The sequence below is a fragment of the Neovison vison genome, chromosome 4 (genome assembly GCF_020171115.1).
Source record: "Neovison vison isolate M4711 chromosome 4, ASM_NN_V1, whole genome shotgun sequence".
Lineage (NCBI taxonomy): Eukaryota > Metazoa > Chordata > Mammalia > Carnivora > Mustelidae > Neogale > Neogale vison.
The window spans coordinates 219,204,254-219,226,145 of record NC_058094.1 but is presented as its reverse complement, the minus strand read 5'-3'; the positions used below and the strand labels follow the sequence as shown (position 1 = coordinate 219,226,145).

Below are 21,892 nucleotides of genomic sequence, written 5' to 3'. Positions count from 1 at the left end.
CACACTGTAATAACGATGCCAGTAATAACAATAGTTAAACTTTATGGAGCATTTATATGGGCCAAGCACTGTGATAACTACTTTAGATGCATCATCTCCACCAATCCTAGAAGGTAATCCTATGCTGCAACTAATATGGCTATCTTCATTTTACAAAATACAAAACTGAGGGTTAAAGAGGTTTAATGCTTTGCCCGTGATCTCATAGCTAGGAGACAGCAGAACTAGGGCTGGAACCCCATTCTGCCTCGTACAGAAACCACGCTCTTACTTTTTGCAATCTGCATTGTCAAAATGGAAGGAGGCTGCCCTAAAAAATAGTGAATTTCCCAGCACTTGAAACAGTCAACTAACAGTTGGAACCTTTTGTTGAAGATTAGCTTGTAAGGGACACATTCAGTAAGGGCAGAATTGGATCATCCCTCGTGTTTTATTCAACTCTCCTTCAGTGTAATGGTATAAAAGCAGTGTGTCAATTGTTTCTCAAAGAGAGTCTTTAACTTAAATGAGAGGACAAACGTGTAAATACTCTCCAGAACTAGGCCAATGTACTGAATCATATTTTCACTATATCACATCTGGGTTCAGCAGGTCTAGTTTTAAATCTGCCCAGAGAAGAACTGCCTTGCCTCAGAGTCCCAGCGCCCACAGTCTTCTTCAGTGTTCTGATGCAAACAGAGCTTAGGAGTCCATATTTAGCATGCATAGTTTCTCCTGCAACTGCCCTGTGGTATGGTAGACTTTGCAGCAAGCTAGCTGCCTCTGAACCTGCCCAAAGTGAAAAAAGCAAGGGAGAGCTGGCTGTCAGAATCTTAGGCCCGGGCTTTTGACAAGGGCCCTGCAAGGAAGGAACAGTCGCCCACCTTTGATGAAACATTGTAGGCAACATTTGAAACGGAGGTGGCAGAATTACTATGTAAGACAATAAAATCAGTAGGCTGCTTGTCCATTCCCAAGATTATGATATCTGTAAACATGAGGTTGTTAGGGTCCGTATAGTTATTATTTACAGTCTTTGCCTGTAGACGATTCTGGAAAGAAAGAAAAAAAACACAAAAACATCTGTTTAGAAACTAGGTACATCACCACATACCACTCAACATTTTTCTTTCTGACATCTGAGGTATGTTCTTTATCTCTGAAGTTCTCATTGGTGCCTGGTGATCATCCCCAGGGAATTTGCTAACCCAGACTTTTTCAGCCTTCAATCTTTCAGTAACATTTCATGTTTGTTTTGGCTCATTGGTTACTGATTGATTCCATCGCTCAGAAAATATGTTCCTGACATCACACAATTTCCAAGTGGACAAGATGGGTACTCTTTTTTTAAAATTTTATTAACATATAATGTATTATTTGTCCTAGGGGTACAGGTCTGTGAATCATCAGTCTTACACATTTCAAAGCACTCAACATAACCCATACCCTCCCCAATTTCCATAAGCCAGCCACCCTATCCCTATCCCCCGCAATCCCTCAGCAACCCTCAGTTTGTTTTGTGAGATTAAGAGTCTCTTATAGTTTGTCTCTTTCCTGATCCCATCTTTTCATTTTTTCCCTCCCTACCCCCCACAACCCCTACTCTGCCTCTCAAATTCCTCATATCAGAGAGATCATATGATAATTATCTTCCTCTGATAGACTTATTTCACTTAGAATAATACCCTCTAGTTCCATCCATGTTGTTGCAAATGGCAAGATTTCATTCCTTTTGATGGCTGCACAGTATTCCATTATGTATATATATACCACATCTTCTTTATCCATTCATCTGTTGATGGACATCTAGGTTCTTTCCATAGTTGGCTATTGTGGACACTGCTACTATAAACATTCAGGTAGATGTGTCCCTTTGGATCACTACATTTATATCTTTAGGGTAAATACCCAATAGTGCAATTGCTGGGTCATTTTCAACTTTTTGAGGAACCTCCATGTTGTTTTCCAGAGTGGCTGCACCAGCCTGCATTAAGATGGGTACTCTTAAATAAAAAGACACCAGCACACACACAGACCTATTGGCCCACAAAGATGAAGACACACACACACACACACACACACGAAGTACCTAAATACTTTCTTTTTCCTTTTAATGATGATGAGGATAGGAGCTAAAATTTATGAGTGTTTACTCTGTACCAGGCTTGGTGCTAAGTATCTCATTCCATTCCAACAGCAAGCTATGAGCCTGAGCCCATTCTTGGGAAGACAGAAGCCCCGGGGAAGCAAACAACCTTCCCAGGGAATCACAGTTCAAAAGTGATGAAGTGAAGCTCTGACCAAGGTGGACTGAAGAAAAAAAGGGGGGTATGGGCACTTTGATGTTTAAAAAGATTAGGAAACCCACAAGCATGCCCAAGTGATTTTTTTGCAAAGGCTCAAAAGTTATGACGTAGAGAAAAGAGAGCCTTTTCAATAAACGATGCTGGGTGAGATGGCCATCCAGAGGCCAAAACTAAAATCTGTGTCTCAATCTCACATTGTTTATAAAAACTAACTCAAAGCAGATCACAGACTTAAATGTAAAAGGTACAACTAAAATTTTTAGGAAAAAAATAGGAGAAAAAATAGTCAAGATCTAGAAATAGAAAAAGTCCTTACAGTGGACATGAAAAAGCATGATCCATAAAAGAAATTAAAAAGATAAGTTAGAAAAAAAAAAAGAAAAAAAAGATAAGTTAGACACATCAAAATTTAAAACTTTTGCTTTGTGAAAAAATGAACGGACATGCCTACAGACTGATAGGAAATATTTACACACCACATATCCAAAAAGGAAGTCCTCTCTAGAACATATAAAGATCTCTCAAAACTGAACAGAAAAATCAGCCAGTCAATGAGAAAATACGCAGAAGAACTGGACAGACATTTCATCTAAGAGAATATAAATATACACAGATGACAAATGAAAGGATGGTCAACATCATTAGACATAAAGAAATACAAATTGAAACCACAATAACAGGTCATTATACCCTTATCAAAAGAACTAAAATTAAAAAAAATTATGACAACATATATGCTGGTTATGATACAGAGAAACTGGGGTGCTCAAACATGGCTGGTGGAAATGCAAAATGGTAGGGCCACTCTGAAAACCAGTTTGGCAGTTCCTCACAAAACTAAACATGCGATCACTGTAAGACCCAGAAACTGCACTGTTGGGTGTCAATCCCAGACAAATCATAACCTGTCCATGAGTGTTCATAGCAGCTTTTTTTGTAATAGCCATGCCTGGAAATAACCATTTATTAAGTGAATTGTTAAACAGAAGGTAGACGTATATATCTTAGAATGGTCCTCAGCAACAAAAAGGAATAGACTTTTAATATGCAATACCTTGGATGAATTTTGAGAGAATTTTGCTGAGGGAAAAAAATGTCAGTTTCAAGCTTACATGTTGTATGATTCCATCTACATCAAATTCTTGAAAGGATAAGATGTTCCCATGAGGGGAACCTGGGTAAAAGGGACAAGCAGAACTCTCGGTATTATTCCTTACAACTGCATGGGGCTCTATAATTATCTCAAAATAAAAAGGATAATTTAAAAAACAATATCTGTTCTTATTCTTCATTCTTCCTTTCTTAAAAGAAAGGAGAAATCAAGGAAAGAGATATCCACAAAAGAAATCTCACACATGTACAATCAGACTTCAAAGAAAATCAAATTAGAATTCTCATATCCTCTGATAGCGTTATTGCCTTTTCTTCCTCTTGATGCCTTTGGGAAAGAGAGAGATGAGGCAAGCAATGATCTGTATCTTTCTGGCCATCCAAATTCTCAAACCCATCTTCCAACCTCTCAAACCACATTTAGTACCTATGCCAAGTTTTGGGGGCTGGAAAGGAAGGCCATTATGTAAGAACCTCAAAAAGGCCCCATACCACTCATCACCCCTGCCCACATCTCACACATACTTGTACCCCATTCCCTCTGGCCAAGACCCATCCCAGAAGTCAGGACTCTTCAAGCTCAGAGACAATGATTTTTTTTTCCTAGAAGAAAGAAAAGTTCTTCACTGGAGTCATACTGACTTGAGAGGTTTATATATCTAACATAGATTTAAAACTCTCTTTTTAACTCTAATCTTTTCTGGGACCATCATGGGTACCATCCCTGTTCCATAGGACCAAGCATCGCAGCAAACCAAAAACTCAAAAAGCCATCACAGAAAAGAACATATACTGCATGTTCCTCAAAAACAGTACTTACAGATCTGACAGAAAAATCATATAGAATATACTTCTTTTCAGCATCTAGAAGAGAGAGAGGAGTACCCATGATTATAGGAAGCAGAGGAGCTGCATGGTCATGCTTTTCTCTCCTTTTTCTCTGCTTATCCAGGTTCTGCCCTTTTTGCCAAACCTCCACCAAGTTTCCTGGACTGCTTCAACCAACCCTAATTGCTTTGTCCCTCCAAACTCCCATGACTCTCTGTGGTACCATTTTGCTGGCATTTAATACATTTTGACTTGCATTTGTAGTTATCCACATATACATTGTGTCTATCCTGCTGGACCAGGAGTTCCTCAGGGGCAATGCCTACATCTTATTCATTTTCATATCCCCTGCCTACAGGGCAATAATAAATAATAAATAAATAAATAAATTTATTTTTATTAGATTTTAGATAATTAAATTAGATAGATAATTAATATAATAGATAGATAATTAAATTAGATAGATAATTAAATTAAATTAGATAATATAATTAAATAAATAAATTTATTAAAATCCAATAAATTTTAATAAATGCTAATTCTATGCAGGGCAGGGTTTTTATATAATTACAGACCATAAGCTTATGTCAGCTACTTCTGTGGGAATCTTACAATGGAAAAGCATACTATACAAATTAGATATTTCCCCCTCAATAGTAATCAAAGCAGCATTTTGCAAATCTATTAACAAAAATGCATTATTTGATATTGGTAATGACACCCAAAGAAGAGATAATTTAATTAAACTAAACTCAATAATGTCTGTTGCTTTGGAAGTCAATAACATACAGGTTGATCATCTGATCTATTTTAATGCATTGTACTGGGCTAACCAAACTTCCAGAATAAATTTGTTCTAAGCTTGCAGAAATCAGCACCGATGTTAATAGAGTTAGTGCCATATTGGCCAGCCTGCAATGACTACTTTTCACTGAGAACCCCAGGGAGGGGACCACCGGGAGGCCTACCATTAGATACACCATCATCCCAGTACAGCTCGCCCCGTGCCTGTCTCTTGTAGTCCAAGGCAACAATGAGTCCCAGGGAATTCTTTCGACTGTAAAAGAGCAACTCCCAGTTTCAGAGAATGAAGAAGGCATAGAATGTTGTTCAACCAGCCCCTTTCATGTCTCAGGGACAGAGGAACTCGGAGTCTACCCCAGAAACAGAGTAGATATTGACATTTTATGGAAACATGGACATTGGGTGAGGTTAGACAATAGAGGTTGGTAATGAATGACCATAAGAAGAATGGTAGAAGGAGGCAGTTCCTGCCAAAGACTGGGTTTGTGATACTACTAACAATCAGCACTTACAGGGTGCTTGCCATGCGCCCCTCATTCTTCTGTGTCCCGAATACAGTAAGTCATGTCTATCATTCCATTTAACCTGCTTGATGACACTAAAACATCCAGTTATTGTCATCCCCAGTTTGCTCGTGTTGTGCAGCAACACAGAGAGGATGTTGCCCAGGGCAACCCCTGTGGCAGTGACAGAGCTGGGGTCTGAACCTGAACATTCTTACTCTTGACCTTGGAAGCTATGTTCACTTCTGTGTGATAACTCTCACCTCCTCTTTAATTTGCATTCACTCAAGAAAATCTGCTTGAAGATAGTTTCTGGTCATAGGGAAATCCTCACAAGTGATTATTTCGACTGCTCTTAAATCTGATTCAATTCCCAAGTTAAAGACTCTAGAAACGTGACTAAGGCCACCTTAAGGTAAATGAACATGAAAGTACCACTTTGGGGCCAACCTTGAAAGGAGGGGAGAGAGATTCCTTACTAGAGATGTCTTCTCTTATCTACTTTTAGTGTCTATTTGCCTGTCCCACAACATCCTCCCTTGGCACATCAGGGCAGTTACACCTTAGAAGAATGAGGAGCTTACCTGGCCTCTGTGGTTGTGCTGGGTTGTTGGATGGGAAATATGAAGCCCCCTCGGAGGTGAAGTCCTATCCTATCGAGTGGCAGCAGCATCTCCACCAATTGCTTCCTCCACTGGATGGCTACCCCCTAACCAACAAAAAGATGACAGAGCAGACAAGGGAACATTGGACTAGGAGGGATCATGCAGATCATTTTAGATCAGTTGCCTCATTTAAAGTAAGTCAGACAGGGCAAGGCAAATGCTCTATGGTTTCACTCATTGTGGAATTTAAGAAACAAAACAGATGAACATAGGGGTAAAAAAGAGAGAGGCAAACCATAAAACACTCTTTTTTTTTTTGAAGATTTTATTTATTTATTCGACACAGAGAGAGAGACAGACAGACAGACATCACAAGCAGGCAGAGAGGCAGGCAGAGAAAAGGGGAAGCAGGCTGTCTGCTGAGCAGAGAGCCCGATGTGGGGCTCGATCCCAGGACCCTGAGATCATAACCTGAGCCAAAGGCAGAGGCTTAACCCACTGAGCCACCCAGGCGCCGGTAACTAAGAGGAGTTTAAATATAATTTAAATATAACAGAATTTAAATATAAATTCTCCTCCTGAAACTAACATTATACTATAGTGTAACTAAGAGGAATTTAAATAAAAACTTGGAAAAAAAAAAAAAGAAAAGCAGAGATTCCCCGCCCCCCAAAGCAAAGGGCAGCCCAAAGCATAATCAAAATAGCAGATTTGAGCCTCCAACCTGTCCTATTTCTTTGAATTACGCTGTGTGGTGATTCTTCCACAACTGGGCTTTCATTTTCTAGGGTACCCCAGCCTCAGGCCAATTATTAGTCCTCATAGCTGCAGAGTAGCCAGCTTGATACAATGAAAATTCCCCTAAAGCTACCCCAGTTATTCAAATTATTTCATAGTACACCTAGAAAGGCCTTCCTCACAGAAAAGTATCCTCTATCAACCAAATGTAAAATGCTATGCTATTATCCTACCCCAAGCTCCCAGGACTCCTGCCTTAGAATTGCCCTTTGCTAGAGGCTGGTCCCTGACGCAAGAGGGGCTGCCTTACTTACTGTCTCATAGTCGTACCAGATGGCGTCCGGTATGTATGCTTTCACTCGGTCCACACCCTAGGGAAACACCGATATGAGCAACATCAGCATGTCTGTCACAGTTTACACAATAGCTACGCCATCTGTGCTTGCGTGGGTTCATCTGAACAATCCTGAGAGGTGGTTAGGACCATCCCATTCTACAGGTCCGAATACAGATACTCAGAAAAGATGGGCAGTTCACCCAAAGCACAGTTCTGCCTAGAAGGTAAGTTTCTAGGCTCCTGAACTTTCTAAGAGAAGCAGAGAAATTTTGTTCACTGAGTTACTTGTGTAACCTGACAGGTGGGAAGAGACTGAAACAGCCAGGCCTCGAGGAGAGACTTCCAGCAGGACTGCTGCGGCTCGCAGCACCTGCCGAGAGATGGCCTCTGACGTGAGTACACTGGCAATCTCCCGGGTTTACGAAGTGATCAGCATCGTCCGCTTCCCTCCCCCACACTTCCTCCCTCACACTTTGGAAGGCTATGTGTGGCCCTTCATATCTGGTCTCCAGAGTAACACCCTGCCCTTGCCCAGACCTCCCTCCCCGATCCTCTCTCGACTCTTCTCCTTTCCCAGCCCAACCCCAAGAGCACATGTCCCCTGGTCCAAAGGAAGCACAGAGGGATAACCAACCCAAACTCACGAGGCATTTAAAGCCTATCAATCCATGGTCATATGTTTAAGAAAACAAGTTTTAAGGTAATTTTGCAAAACAGAAATTGCTTTGCTTGGAGATAGAGGGAGAGAGAGAGAATGAGCAGGGTGAGGGGCAGAGGGAGAAGCAGACTCCACACTGAGTAGAAAGCCTGACATGGGGCTCGATCCCAGGACTCTGGGATCATGACCCGAGCCAAAGGCAGAAGCTTAACGGACTGAGCCACCCAGGTGCCCCATATTTATATTTATATTCATATTTAAATGCAGCCATAGATACTCCAAACTCAGCTTATTCAGCTATAGTACCATGAGGACAAATGTGATATTCCATCCCATTGTTCACATTAGAAACACACCTCATATAAAACAGGCGTGATGAGGAGTCCAGGCCCCCATAGGAACTGCTCATGTATGCCCCAAGTAGCTGGGTCCTGGTAGAACCTGGAAAACAGAGAAGGCAGATGAAGCCTCCAGTACAGGATAACTGCACCCTAGGTGGCAACAACCACTAACAAGACAAGGGAAATGAATGCTCTGAAAGGGATTCTTCGTGGGTCGGGAAACTCACTCATGGACCAGGGGCCTTGCTACAGTGTCCCCCCGGGTGTGAGCTCGGTAGAAAAGGGTGTAGAGGTAGGGCAGCAGGGTGTAGCGGATGTTCAGATAATATCTGGAGGAATTCACCAACAGAGAGTGTTCACCAAAGGCAGCAGGATCCTGGTCCTAGAAGAAAATGAAGCAAATATGAGATACTTCCATTGTGTCTTAAAAGTTTGTTCCATTATGATAAGAGGCTTTCTCAGATGAGAGTAGCTATGTTCTCTAACTTGGAAGATATCAAAGCATTTCCAAAACTAAAAGGATCTTGGTAATGTTTCTTGATTTTATAGATGAAAAGACAGTATATCAAAGATTACATGATTCCCCCAGTGTAAACTGCAAGCCGGTGACAGAGCTTAAATTTGACCTGTGTCTTCTGATCCCAGTTGATGGTAGCCTCAAGGGTGATAAAGAAGTCCATGGTGGGGAGGGGGCACCTGGGTGGTGTAGTCGGTTTAAGCATCAGACTCTTGATGCTTAAGCATCATGATCTCAGGGTTGTGAAATCGAGTCCCAAGCTGGGCTCTGCATTCAGCATGGAGTCTGCTTGGGAGTCTCTCTCTCTCTCCCTCTGCCCCTCTCACACACGTTTCCCCTCTCTCTATCAAAATAAATCTATATTTTTTTTTTAAAAAAGCCCAGGAGGTTGCCATGGAGATAAAGGGGTTACAGTGTCCCCTGCTCCCTTCTTAGCTGATCTAATTTGTTGTATATTGAGGTTTCTCATAATACTCTGTTTGGCTAATAATAATAACAGCAGTAAGTTGTACAACCAGTGACAAGAATTTGATTTTGAAGCCCACTACCTTAGGCTGCATTGCTTAGCACCATGATCTATAATTCATCTTCTCCTTTCCATGCAATTTTATGAATTTACAATTTTGAAATTTATATGTAGTTTTGTCTGTAATGCGTTCACCATCGATATTTGTTTTCTTTTCTCTACCCCAGAAACAGTGACCTCTATTTTTTCTTCAATATACAATGTGCAAAGAAATCATGACTTTATCCAAGAGCAAAGAAATAGGCCTCTAGAAAAGAAATCTAATTTTCTTTGGACCCAGAAACAGAACTTTTCCATTAATGATGGGGCTCATTTTGTCCATTTTCCTTGTAATTTATAAGATGAGAAAGATAATGTATGTCATATTGAGATCTGTCATCCTGCACTCTATTGCTGGGACTGAATTTTAGAGAAAATTACCTAAATTTATTCCTTTCTTTTGTTCCTAAAGATGCTCATTTCCTCCCTTCAAAGGGAGTAGAAAGTAGAGTGGTCTACTGCAGCAGACCACTGTATGCCTCCAATGTAGGGCTCATGAAAACCCTGAGACCAAACACCAATGAAAATAACATTCCACATTCTCCATCACTCAGGTCTCCAACCAAGAATGTGTAGAGCTGCACTGTCCACTATGATGGCCACATACCATGAGGAGCTTTTGCACACTTGAGATGTAGTTAGTAAGAGAGAGGAACTGAACTTTTCATTTTACTTGACTTTAGTTCATTTAAATATAATCCTAAAAACTGAATATTTTTAAAGAACTATTTTTAAATAAAATAAAGAATAAAAATAAAATACTTCTAAATAAAATATTTTTTCCATTAAATATAACTTTATTGTTTTGTTTTATTCCATTCCAACTGCTGAAATCTAGTATCCAAACTGAGATCTGCTGTAACTGTAACATGCACTTGAATATTGAAGACTTAGTAGAAAGAAAAGAATATAAAATATCTCATTGATAATATTTTGTATTAAACAGGTTGAAATGATCATGTTATGGACATGCTGATTTACACAAAATATACTTAAAATGATTGCTTCTGTTTCTTTTTACTTTTTAAATTTACATTTAAACTTAATGTGTGGCTCTCATTGTCATTCTGTTGCACAGCACTTGTGGAGGGACAGGAAAACAAGGACTGAAACTTAGCAGTCTAGGTGGTCTTAATGCTCTTATCTAACTCCTTCCAGGCCATCTCAAGAGGAAGGCAACCTGCCAAACATGCTTAGAAGCCACCAGCTCAGAAGTTCAGAAATAACCCAACTCTCTCCAGCTCGTAAATGGCTAAGACTGTCTGGGGATAAAATACTTTGGTGATTTGGCTGTAAATCTTTCCCATGTTAGAGACAAAATCAAGAAGGGCAGCTAAAATGATCATCAGTAAGCTACCCCATTGAGTGTATTAAGATCTAACCTACTCAATTTTGAAGCACTTCATTAAAATAAAGGGCATTCCACCTTACTTGCTCCTGCCATTGTCCCAGACATCTCCTTAAGAGAGATTCTGAGCCCACTTCTATATACTCACCCATTAAAAAAAAAATTTTGGGGGGGATAGAAAAGGATAAAAGAGTAAAAAATAGTGAGGAGGGCAGGGTCTCACAAATCACTCACAGAAAGATAGAATGGTGTAACAAGGTGAAAAAAAGTCTTTAGATCCCTGGCCTGCCACTCCCTAAATCATCCCTCCTTGCTCCTCTGTACTAGAAGTGGCTTCTCTTGTATTGCTTGAAGTAAAATACCAGTGGACTCTAACTGTCCCATCTTACACAGATGGTAAAAGAAGTGATAGCAGCACAATTGAAATTCTAGCAACCCTTCTCACCTTCATTGGTGAGTTAAGAAAATCAATATAAATCACAATAAAATCATTCGTTACATACATACATACCAAGAATCCTTATCTCAATACTCTGCTTTTTAGGTCAATGACCCAAAATTTATCTGTTCTCCTTTTGTACTAATGGCCGAGATAAAGGTTTTTGATTCTTTTTCAATCCTTTTTGAGAACAAGTACTTTAGACAATCCAAGAAGTTTCCATTGCTTCTCTTGGGGACCTTACCCTGAACTCAGGCCCGTTGTGATTCCTTGATAGTGGATAAAATGCTCCAAGCTGCATCCATCTTGTGCAGAGCTCCTCTGTGACATCTTTTGTGTAACCACAGATGTTGGCACCTACCTGGAGAATTAGCACACATACAAAAGACAATGGTCATTGATAGTAGCAAAAACATTGACCGTATTCCTATCTGGTAAAGGGGAAAAAACTTATTCCCATCATTCTACGCTTACAGAGGTCCCAGACTTTCAGAGCCAGCCAACGGTACAAAAGCGGCAAATATGCATGATGAATCAGCTGACGAGAGCTCATTTCAATGTTCAGTTCCCAATTTCACACTTTGTTATTCACTGATGCTTTGCTAATGGAATTTTCTGTGATGCTCACATATTTTACTTACGGTGTCTCCATGCTGACTTCAAAGACTCCATGGACGACTACCCAACGATAATGTTTTACCATTCTATCCTCAAAAGACAGTTAATGCTGCATGTAAAAATGGATTTTCTAATACATACCACAGGAAGACATAAATGCTCCTTGGTTTTTAACATCACGAAAGACTAATAAAGGAAAGAATACCAAAGAACAAGAGGTAAAAGTTCCTTGTTGAGAGTAAAACTCACCATGGGGATACCAAACAGGTTGAACTCAAGGATACTAGGGATGGACCATCGGAGATCATCCCATGTGGCTGCATTGTCCCCCAACCAATGTGCAGCATATTTGCCAGATCCAGCAAAAGTAGAACGGGATAAGATCAAGTTACTTTTGTTGGGGAAGATATTCTTCATGGCCCTGAAAAGGAATACAATCTATTGAATATGAAGTGAGCTGTGAATATCTAGGACTCACCTGTACCCAAGGGGAGCAATGGGCTTTCCAACAAAACAGAAAAAACATCAGGACTTCATAAACTAGGTGAGCAAACTAGTTTTTATTATCTTACTTTATTTAAATTCAATTAACGTATAGTGTTTCATTATTTCCAGATGGAGAGTTTGGTTGTTCATCAGTTGCATTAAACACCCAGCACTGGTTACACCATGTGCCCTCCTTAATGCTCACTACCCAGTATTTTACCCAGTACTTTTTTTTGGTATCTTATATTTAAGATCTAGTATTTTTAAGAGCTTCTTTCCCACTTCTGAATAAGGTTTCAGACTTCATATAAGACAGTCCAAACCTCTACAGTCCAATCCCCCCAAAAATGTCTTTATGCTCCTGGCCTCTCTTTCTCTTATTGGATCTGACTATGTTTTGGCCCTTTTGATCAACAATATAATGTGGCCATGTCTTGAGTTCTTGACTCTATCTTCTCCACCTAGACAAAGCTTTTCCAATGTCCCTTGTTTCCATGTCTTGCTGCCTCTCTATAATCAATACTGTCTAGCACAACACCAGCTCAGGTTGTTCCTCTGCTGGAACAGTTTGTATACCAGCTGGGTTCTAGGCAGCTGAATTCCCCTAAAGCCTTAGAACTTATTATTAGCAATTCTCAATGTTGGGAAGTCTTAATCTAAAAAATAATTTTAAATTATTTTAAAATTATTAAAAAATAATTTTAATTGAGTAAGTCTCAAAAGATAACACAGGATACTCTTTATCATGTGTTAAATGCAATTAAAATATAAAATATTATTTTCATAGTACTACAAACAAAATATATATCAAATAAGATTCTATAAAAGATTAAGCAAAGGGATTGAGAACATGGAGTTCAGAAAGACAATTACTTCAGGATAGAGGGGAGTGTGAGGTGGGGTAAAAACACAGTGAAATATAAATTATCTTGCTTAACGTTTATTCTGAATATTCTTTTGCATAAGCTCTTTCCTGAAATGCCTCTCCCTTCTTTCCCCTTTCATGCTAAGCAGCTCATACCTTTCTTTAGCAATCTGAAATTAAACAAAATTACAATGGGATGGTGAAACTTGACCCACAATTGCTGCTTCTATATTTCCTTTTAGTACTTGGTCTGAGGCAAGTATATGACCAGACCTTGGTCCGTCCCTCACAGACACTGTCCCAGCCACCAACGGTCTCCCAACTTCATACTCCTGAGTACTACCTTATGTGGAGTCTATAATGGCAACATGATAGAATGGCAAAAGAGAGAAAATTCTGAAATAGAGGATGGGTTTGAAAGCATGAGGTCTGCCCTTCTGACAATTTAGTGACCAAAAAGTAAAGGTAGCATAAAGGAGAACACTCAGTCTTCAACTCCTACCCTCACGTCTTTGATCTCAACAAGCAGGTACTTTGCCTTTATTACCATCGGCTAGAGGGTTTATGGCACACTGTAATCACCGACCATGAAAGGACACATTCAGGTTGTACAGAGTGAAACCGAAAGCTGGATAAAGTTATCTGAGGTTACAGGTTTATGTAGAGGCAGACCTTTATGGTACCTCAGATTAGATAAGTCTCTGTTTTCCAGAGTAGAGGAACAATCTTATTCAGAGATCCTCAAGTCTCTCTTTTCTCTCCCTCAGGTCTGGCTGGCTTATCTTTGGTCCTGATCTCTGAGGGGATCTGGTCTTTCTACTTTCAGCGCAGAGGGAGAAGTTCCTTCTTAGCGTAACCACTGTCCCAGACGATAGTTCCAGGAAGGCTGAGCCAAATACTAATCAGATATATGGCTTAAATATTGCTGGTGCTCAGATCCCACTGAACAAAAAACATATCCCCACTGTTCTCTGGGAACTTAGGTCATTCTGTCTGACCTAGAGAGCTTAGAAGGGCACTTAACCTTCTCCATTGTAATTACCTTTTAACTATTAATCGTAGCTATTAGACTATATTACCACCCCATCACAACCTTACAGCACTTTTATTACATGGAGACACAAGCAATAAAGCAATTTGCAACTCTCTTTCCCTCCTCCAGTCCCTCCTTTCTCACCCCAGGCCATGGCCACTCTCCCTCTCATCCTCCGTTCTTAGATAGAAGCGTTTCAGAGTCAAAATAGATTGGAATAAGAAGGAACTATGGGACACATTAATCCAAGCCCCTAGTTTCAAAGTTGAGGGAACTGAGCCTTATTCTTCTAGCTTATTTCCCAGGAAAGGCAGAGTGAGAGAGAGAGAGGTCAGAAAAGGGAGGATAACAAAAATCAGAAACATGAGTCCTTCTTCTTGAAGCCTCTTTTTGGAGATCAAAACTTCTGCATTTATGAGACAAGGCCTCTCTCTCACCTGGACGATCCCACATAATACAAAGTCAGGAGGGCAAAATGGTGCTGGAGAACAAAACAGGGGTGGTCACACATCCTCTGCAGGCCCTTCTTGATGTCTCTCCCTCAGGCCCGGCAGCTATGCAACACACGTCTTAAGTACACACACTATTTATTCCTCAGGCTAAAGTTACAGGGACAACTTTGCCCTCAAAATGCTTACAGTCCAGCAAGGAAAAAAAAAAAAAAAAAAAAAAAAGGAGGGGATTGCCTAAATGTTATAATGTAAGATTTTTTTATATTGAGTATATTGTAATACAAAAAAGGTAGCATAAAAAAGGAGAAATAATCTTTTCCTACAACTGACAGGAAGGTTTCTAGAAACATCTGAAAAGAGGCTTTAAAGGTAAGCATATGTTTGCAGACAGGAGAACTGAGAGGGAGTCTGGGGCGGCCAGTGGGGAGAGAAGCCAGGAGGATGTGGTGTGGGCAGCCCTGGTGTGGGCAGGTAGACAAGGGACACACCGGCAAACTTGAATTTAATTTAAACAATAGATAATTTTTAGTGTAAATATGTCCACTACAAATTTAACTGGGCCCTATATTTTCATTTGCCAAATCAGGCAACACTGGTATGGTTTGGTAACAGGGCTGGCTTCCAACTGGGGGCTCTAAATACCTTGCACATTATTGCCTACCAGTATCTAAGGAAGTCCCTTAGTCACAAGCCAATCAAAACTAATCTCACATACGCACCAAGGGCTCTATAAGAAGAGCTCTTCAGTACCATCTAGGATCTGAGTTGCACATCCTTATAACCACAAAATATATTTGAAAAACATACTTATGGGAGATACACAAAAGCCACCATCTCCCACTTCCCCTACACAGAAATTAGGTGAAAACCAACTGCTTACGAGTCTGTTGCTTTTGCCATGGAGTAGCCGTACAAACTGTGGACATCATAATGAAGACCCCACTGAAATTCGGCATCCATGCACAGGGTTCTTGCAAAAAGCAAGCGGTCCAGAATTCCTATGGGGAAACAGCCATCAGTGAAGCACTTTCCTGTCAATCAGCTCTAACAAAATAATGACCCAATTATTTGCTTCCCAGTTACTGTACCTTCCCACTCAATCTCCACCTGACAAAATCCGTTCCGGTTTTAAATTCTGTCCTAAATGCTACATCCTCTCTGGGACCCACACTAAGCCCCACTCTAAGATAGATCATTAAAATTAAGGTGCATTCCCTTGGAGCCCATAAAACATGGCGCTAAGTGGAGGCAACTGGAAAATGAGCTGAGAGCAATGGGAAGTTGGCCTGAAATGAAATACAAATACAGCAGCACATTTCTCTACACATATCTGATCAAGAGGAATTGTGTAAGCCACAGAGATGAAGGCAGTGGGAAGGAAATACTTTAACTCTTCCGTGATAGGCATTCAACCCCAGTTAGGTTTTGTTTTGTTTTGTTTTAAGAAATGAGATTTGAGGGGCACCTGGGTGGCTCAGTAGGTTAAGCCTCTGCCTTCAGCCTAGGTCATAATCTCAAGGGTCTTGGGATCAAGACCCATCAGGCTCTCTGCTCATCAGGGAGCCTGCTTCTCTCTCTCTCTCTGCCTGCCTCTCTCCCTACTTGTGATCTCTCTTAAAAAAGAAAGAAAGAAAGAAAGAAATGAGATATGAGATTTAAATAAAAGTTCCATAAATAAGAACTCAGATTCTTCTTCTAAAATCACCAATGTCTGACCATTATTTTCTCTTTTCATACCTAAAACGCTCAATATTTTCTGCCTTGTAGCCTAGAATCTCATTCTTTTCTTCTCATACTTGTGGACCTATAGCTGGGCACCACATCAGCTCCCCTTCATCAAGCCTTACCATCGATGTAGGGCCTCAGAATGAAGCCCAGTTCCAGAAAGTAGAGGAACCAGGAAACCCTGATGTTGACTTTTCCCTACTAGTCCAACAGAATCTCACCAGCCAACTTAATCAGAAATTAAGTTGAATGATAAAACATTATGAAATTTACATTTTCGACAGAGCTTGGTTTGTGGAATGAGACTCACAACCACTTCCATGATAAGAAAAAAACACTAAAATTGTTCCAGGGTCAAAGGTAATATAAGTCTTTATCCTGCTAATTGTACTGTCTAATCCTAAAAAGGTGAGATCACAGCAGAGCCTAGTCATCGGTAGGTAGACTGAAATGCTGGGACCTGGGGTGTGAGGTGCTTGCCAGAAGTAGGCAGAAGGGGATAAGACTGCAGTTTTCTACAGAAAAGACAAAACAAAACAAAACAAAGCAAACCTTGGCTCTCACTAAGAAGAAGATTAAGAGATTAAAAGGGAAACATGGTAAAGTGATCCCTAGTTGGAAAAAAAAATGGGGGAGGGGGACATAGACTGAGGAGAGAAGAATGAGGAATAAGCAGACTAGCAAACAGTAGATTTTACAATAAATTAAATGGCCTGAAGCCAGGATTCTTCCTTTAAAAGTTCTCCACTCCTCTGGAGACCAAAAGGAGCTAAAGAAGTTGGTCACCGATGGTCCAAGGTTCAGGTGAAGTGGACAAACCAGAATTAACTGGCAGGGACAAGCCAGATGTTCACCAAAGCTGTGTTCTCCTCCTGGGGGAGTTAAGATTATATTTCACACTTTGGCTCAAGGTTAAACTGAGAATAAGTGATTGGATTCTGAGCAAAGAAATGCGAGCAAATTGCATACGCCCTACTTTGAGGCCTGCTAGTAACACTCCTCCACCTTCTCTCTCCTTTGCCCAGGAAGCTGGAAACAAAGAACTCTGAGACAGAGAACCAAGCCATGGAACCAACGAGATCCCTGAGCCACTGCTCAGATGAGAGCCACGCTTCTCACGCTAGAGTAGATGAGCCAAGAATGAACTTCTATTGCTTTAATCCACGGAGACGCTGGGGTCCACGTGTTTCCACAGCACAATCTATCTGTTACTGTTTCACACACATACACACTTTTGAAATCAGGACTGGAAAGTCTAACTAAGAATGAGACTTAAATTAAGAAGAAGCCAAAAGGAACAATGGATACTTTAAATTGTGACTAATGAGCAAAAAAAAAAGAAGTTCACAAAATTACAGTTACTTCAGTGGAAGGTTGTTTGGATCTTAAAGTATTCTGGAATTCTCCATAAAGTTGAAAACTGAAACCATTTGCCTAAGGGGTTTGGAGACCACAAACAGGATGGGAGGACCACGGGGCCTGTGGGGGAGGTGCACACCCACCACCTGCTCGCCCTGGGTTCCAGCGGTCAGCAGGTGGCCAGAGGCCCTGGTGCACTCAGGAAGGGCTTCAGTAGGGGAGCTTGTCCACAGACCCCCTGCCCTGGGAACTGAGACTGTTCTAGGCCCTGTGGAGTGCTGTGGGGAGTGCTCTAAGTGTATCTTGTGACAACTTACGGGGAGTAAAAGGAGGAAAGTTGAAGGTATTATGTTCACACTCGCCATCAGAACCGTGGAGAAAGCTGGATACTTCATCCATTTCCTTCGACACACAAGAGGCACAAGGGGAAGGGTTAAAGATGCAGGGTTAGCCTTCCAGGAAGGGTTACTGAACTAGAAACCCCACGTCTGCGACCTCTTATTGACTGGGTAATCTGCCGAGTAATCTGCCTAAATCTTCTTGCCCTCTGTTTCATCTTTTGGATTGGGTTGTGTCTAAGGTACCCTCCAAACCAAAGTGCTATCAGGCACATTTACCTTTTATACATTGATCTCAATTAGCTAATTAAGCGATACCATTTCCAAAGGCTGATTCTTACCTTATGAATAACGTGAGTTTTATGTAGTTGTTACTGTTTCAGTGCTGTTCGAAAGAGCCTAAGACAGAGGAGTATTTCTGTTTTATAATTCCCCTGTCTTTTATTCCACTCAGTGAGGGGCAAGAAGATATAACAGAAATCAAATCTGTCTCTTTAAAATGGATTAAAAATAGGTGAAGCTTAATCTTGTTAACGGAAATAATTTTCCAAATTTCAAAGAAGTATCTCCACCTGCTATCCCTACCTATAAAATAAAAGGGATTCATTAAATTACTCTCTGATTAACTTTAAATTTGAATGAATCAGTGTGACAGCCTCTCATAAAACAGTTGAAAGACAGTTAAGGGAGGAAGAAGCTGAGACCCTGGGAAAATAAAGGACTTTCTCAAAAAAGAAATAATCAGTTGGTGGCAGATCCAGAATTAAAATGTGGGGTTTTGAGGGGTCTATTTTACTGCATATAAGCTCTGCATTAAGTAAAATGATTTTAAATACCACTATGTCAAGGAAACTATTTTGTTAGATACGGATCAGGGTCAAAGCTCATTTTCAAATCTTGGACTATCCGTTTCCAAAAGAAGTTTGATTCCGGAATAACAACTTACAATCCATACTCCATCAAACTTGAGAGTTTTATGAAATTCACTGAACTGCTCCGTCCACCACTGAGTGCAAGTCGGATTACTATAATCAGGAAACACTGTCCATCCGGGGTATCCCTAGAGAATAAAGAAGGCGGCAGTGGCAGTGGTTATGCCTGAGGGCCATGACACATTCTTTGCTGCTACAGCTTCTGCCACCAGGAGCCCCAGGCATCTTATCGTTTCAGAATCAAAATTTCCCCCCAAACTAAATAGTAAACTGGATGCGAGTAACCAAAGGAAGCCAAAAGGAAAGGAAAAACAGCCAATTAAATACATGAGAAGCCATAAGATGTCTTTTTTCAATGAAAACATAAAAACAAAATTTCATGATGTCAGACCAGCGAGGAGCAGAGTCTAAAAACACTCATCCATCTAACTGGGTAAGATTTTAGGAGAGAATGACTAGATTCACTTAATGTGTGATTAAAGGTCATTTAAACCCACTTTGAATAATGATGTTTATAAATGACACATTTGGTTTAAGTAGAGAAATGATCTGTTTTAAATGGTGAAGCGAATTTTGTGCTTCTTACTTGGGTCCAATATTTCTTATCCTCTCTATTCCTACCGATGTTGCTTTTAACATTTTCCATAAATAGCGCAAAGATAGAACTTACAGCCAAATTACTGAAAACTCTGAATTGATAGGGTATAAGCTTTTTTGCTTACATTCTTATTTAAGTTCCCAACAAACTTGTAAGTTGTCATTAGGTTATATATTATATATAAAATATATATTCTCTATATATTAATATATATTACGTGTCATATATTACATATATTTTATAATAATTACATATATATTTTATATATTATTACATATATGTGTAATAATATTACATATACAATACTATTACATATATATTAAATATGTTTTTATATGTTGCAGAGACTTCTTAAAACTCAACATGAGAGCTTAAAATTCTCAGTTTCAGTGGATTGAACTCCTGGTTTCTTGTGTTAGGTGAAAGGGCACCAAATAATTAGAGGTAATTTTGAACTTAGGAAATAGGCAGTGTGGTAAAGAAGTCACCTACAGCAACATTATCTAGAGTAGGCCCAGCAAACTTCATTCCAAACAATTATCTTTATTTTTTATTTATTTGTTTATTTTAGAGAGAGGGAGAGTATGAGTGGAGGTGGGAGGAGGGTCAGGAGAGGGAGAGAGAGAATCTTAAGCAGGCTCCATGCTCAGCTCAGAGTCTGATGGGGGGCTCAATCTCACAACCCTGAGATTAAGACCTAAGGCAAATGCTTAAACACCTGAGCCACCCAGGCATCCCCCAAACACCTTTGTAATAAATCTCCCCCCACCTCCAAGACTACTACCTCAGCCAACATCTCAAATCAAATGTTTGATGTTATTTGTTGGTCAATGGAGGCAACTAATTAAATTCTTGTAGTTATATGCAAATTACCAATTGTGTACCACTCAAATATGAGTACTATTGAAATGACTCACAGGTTTGGATAATCTACTTTTTAGATAATCAAAATCATGTTTATGTGACCATGGGCTCTGATTTTGTACTTCTATATGAATACTGGTCTGATTTTTTAGAAATTCACTTCAAATAAAACAATAAAATCAAAGCATTGGTTTGGGGAAGGAAGAAACTGTTTCCTAGAAGGTTAGACTCAATGAAAAACAAATAAATAGAATTAAGTATTGTAAATAAAATCAATGATAGGAATTAAGTGAGCAGTTAGATTAAGGGGCATTGATAAACCTGAAAACACAGATTTGAAAAGTAAACTGCCCAGGAGCAACACAATTTGCAGCCGCATAAACTCTCAGATTAAGTATCAGTTTTCGTAAATGTCACATAATCCAACCAGGTAGGGCTGACCCTATATATAACTGGAATAGAAAGTTGCCTCCATGATTTGGTGTAAAGTACTCTGGAAATTAGGCTTCTAATCAGCCTACTCCAATGCCTGCAGAAAGGCTGGGCTCTATAAATCTCATTTAAAATAAAACTACATTAGCTGAGACAGGTTTCACATTAGACTATGAGCCTCCTGTTACACTATTTTTTTTCCTTTTTTTTTCTTTTTTTTTTCCAATTTATTTATTTTCAGAAAAACTATTCATTATTTTTTCACCACACCCAGTGCTCCATGCAAGCCGTGCCCTCTATTGTAGCCAAACATATTGTCTTGGGAAAGAGAGAAATTGAGAGGCAGGTGGACTTGAAGAATAAATGAATTTTTTTTCTTATACTACATTGCTTCTCAAATATCTACAGTCCAAAAGTCAGGGGCTAGCTTTTTAGAGACTAGACATTAATTTTTCCCACCACAAAAAAAGAAATGATAATCATGTGATATGGCAGAAGTGCTCTCGCCACAATGACAACCATATTGCCATATACAAATGTATCAAATTAACATGCTGTACACCTTAAATTTACACAATGTCATATGTCAAATATATTTCAATTTGTTAAAAAATCCTTCAGAATTTTAATCATTTTACTATTACATCTACCGTTTTAAAAATAATAATAAAAGAAGCCTCTAAAACCATGAAATCAGTAATAATGTTACAACATGCCTTCTACTCACTTTCTTTTTTTTTTTAAGATTATTTATTTATTTATTTGACAGAGAGAGAGAACAAGTAGGCATGGAGGCAGTCAGAGAGAGAGAGAGAGGAGGAAGCAGGCTCCCTGCTGAGCAGAGAGCTCGATGTGGGACTCGATTCCAGGACCCCGAGATCATGACCTGAGCCGAAGGCAGCGGCTTAACCCACTGAGCCATCCAGGTGCCCCTACTCACTTTCTTAACAAAAGTACAGACTTCCCCAAATGACTGTCATTTATTGATTCCCTTGCAAAATTACCTGCCCAACGACAAAGCCATTGTCCCCCAAGATCCATACTCTCTTGTGGCTTCCATTCATATAGGGCTGGTAGTCAGAGTTATTTAAGATGCCAGGATTCTAATAAAT

General features: G+C 39.9%; 1 protein-coding gene across 1 annotated transcript in view; it reads right to left on the bottom strand.

The window, feature by feature from the left end:
- The window catches only part of LOC122905146 (probable maltase-glucoamylase 2), an 89,595-nt gene that overhangs the window by 44,958 nt on the left and 22,745 nt on the right, over positions 1-21,892 (bottom strand). Inside the window, exons 11-23 of the mRNA XM_044246741.1 lie at positions 21,785-21,883; positions 18,901-19,014; positions 17,934-18,018; positions 15,413-15,530; positions 11,946-12,117; positions 11,323-11,439; positions 8,437-8,591; positions 8,225-8,309; positions 7,188-7,244; positions 6,115-6,239; positions 5,192-5,280; positions 4,216-4,259; positions 864-1,031 (exon numbers count right to left, since the gene is read on the bottom strand). Coding sequence (XP_044102676.1) covers positions 864-1,031; positions 4,216-4,259; positions 5,192-5,280; positions 6,115-6,239; positions 7,188-7,244; positions 8,225-8,309; positions 8,437-8,591; positions 11,323-11,439; positions 11,946-12,117; positions 15,413-15,530; positions 17,934-18,018; positions 18,901-19,014; positions 21,785-21,883 — 1,428 coding nt within the window. The remainder of the gene's footprint in view (positions 1-863; positions 1,032-4,215; positions 4,260-5,191; positions 5,281-6,114; positions 6,240-7,187; positions 7,245-8,224; positions 8,310-8,436; positions 8,592-11,322; positions 11,440-11,945; positions 12,118-15,412; positions 15,531-17,933; positions 18,019-18,900; positions 19,015-21,784; positions 21,884-21,892) is intronic.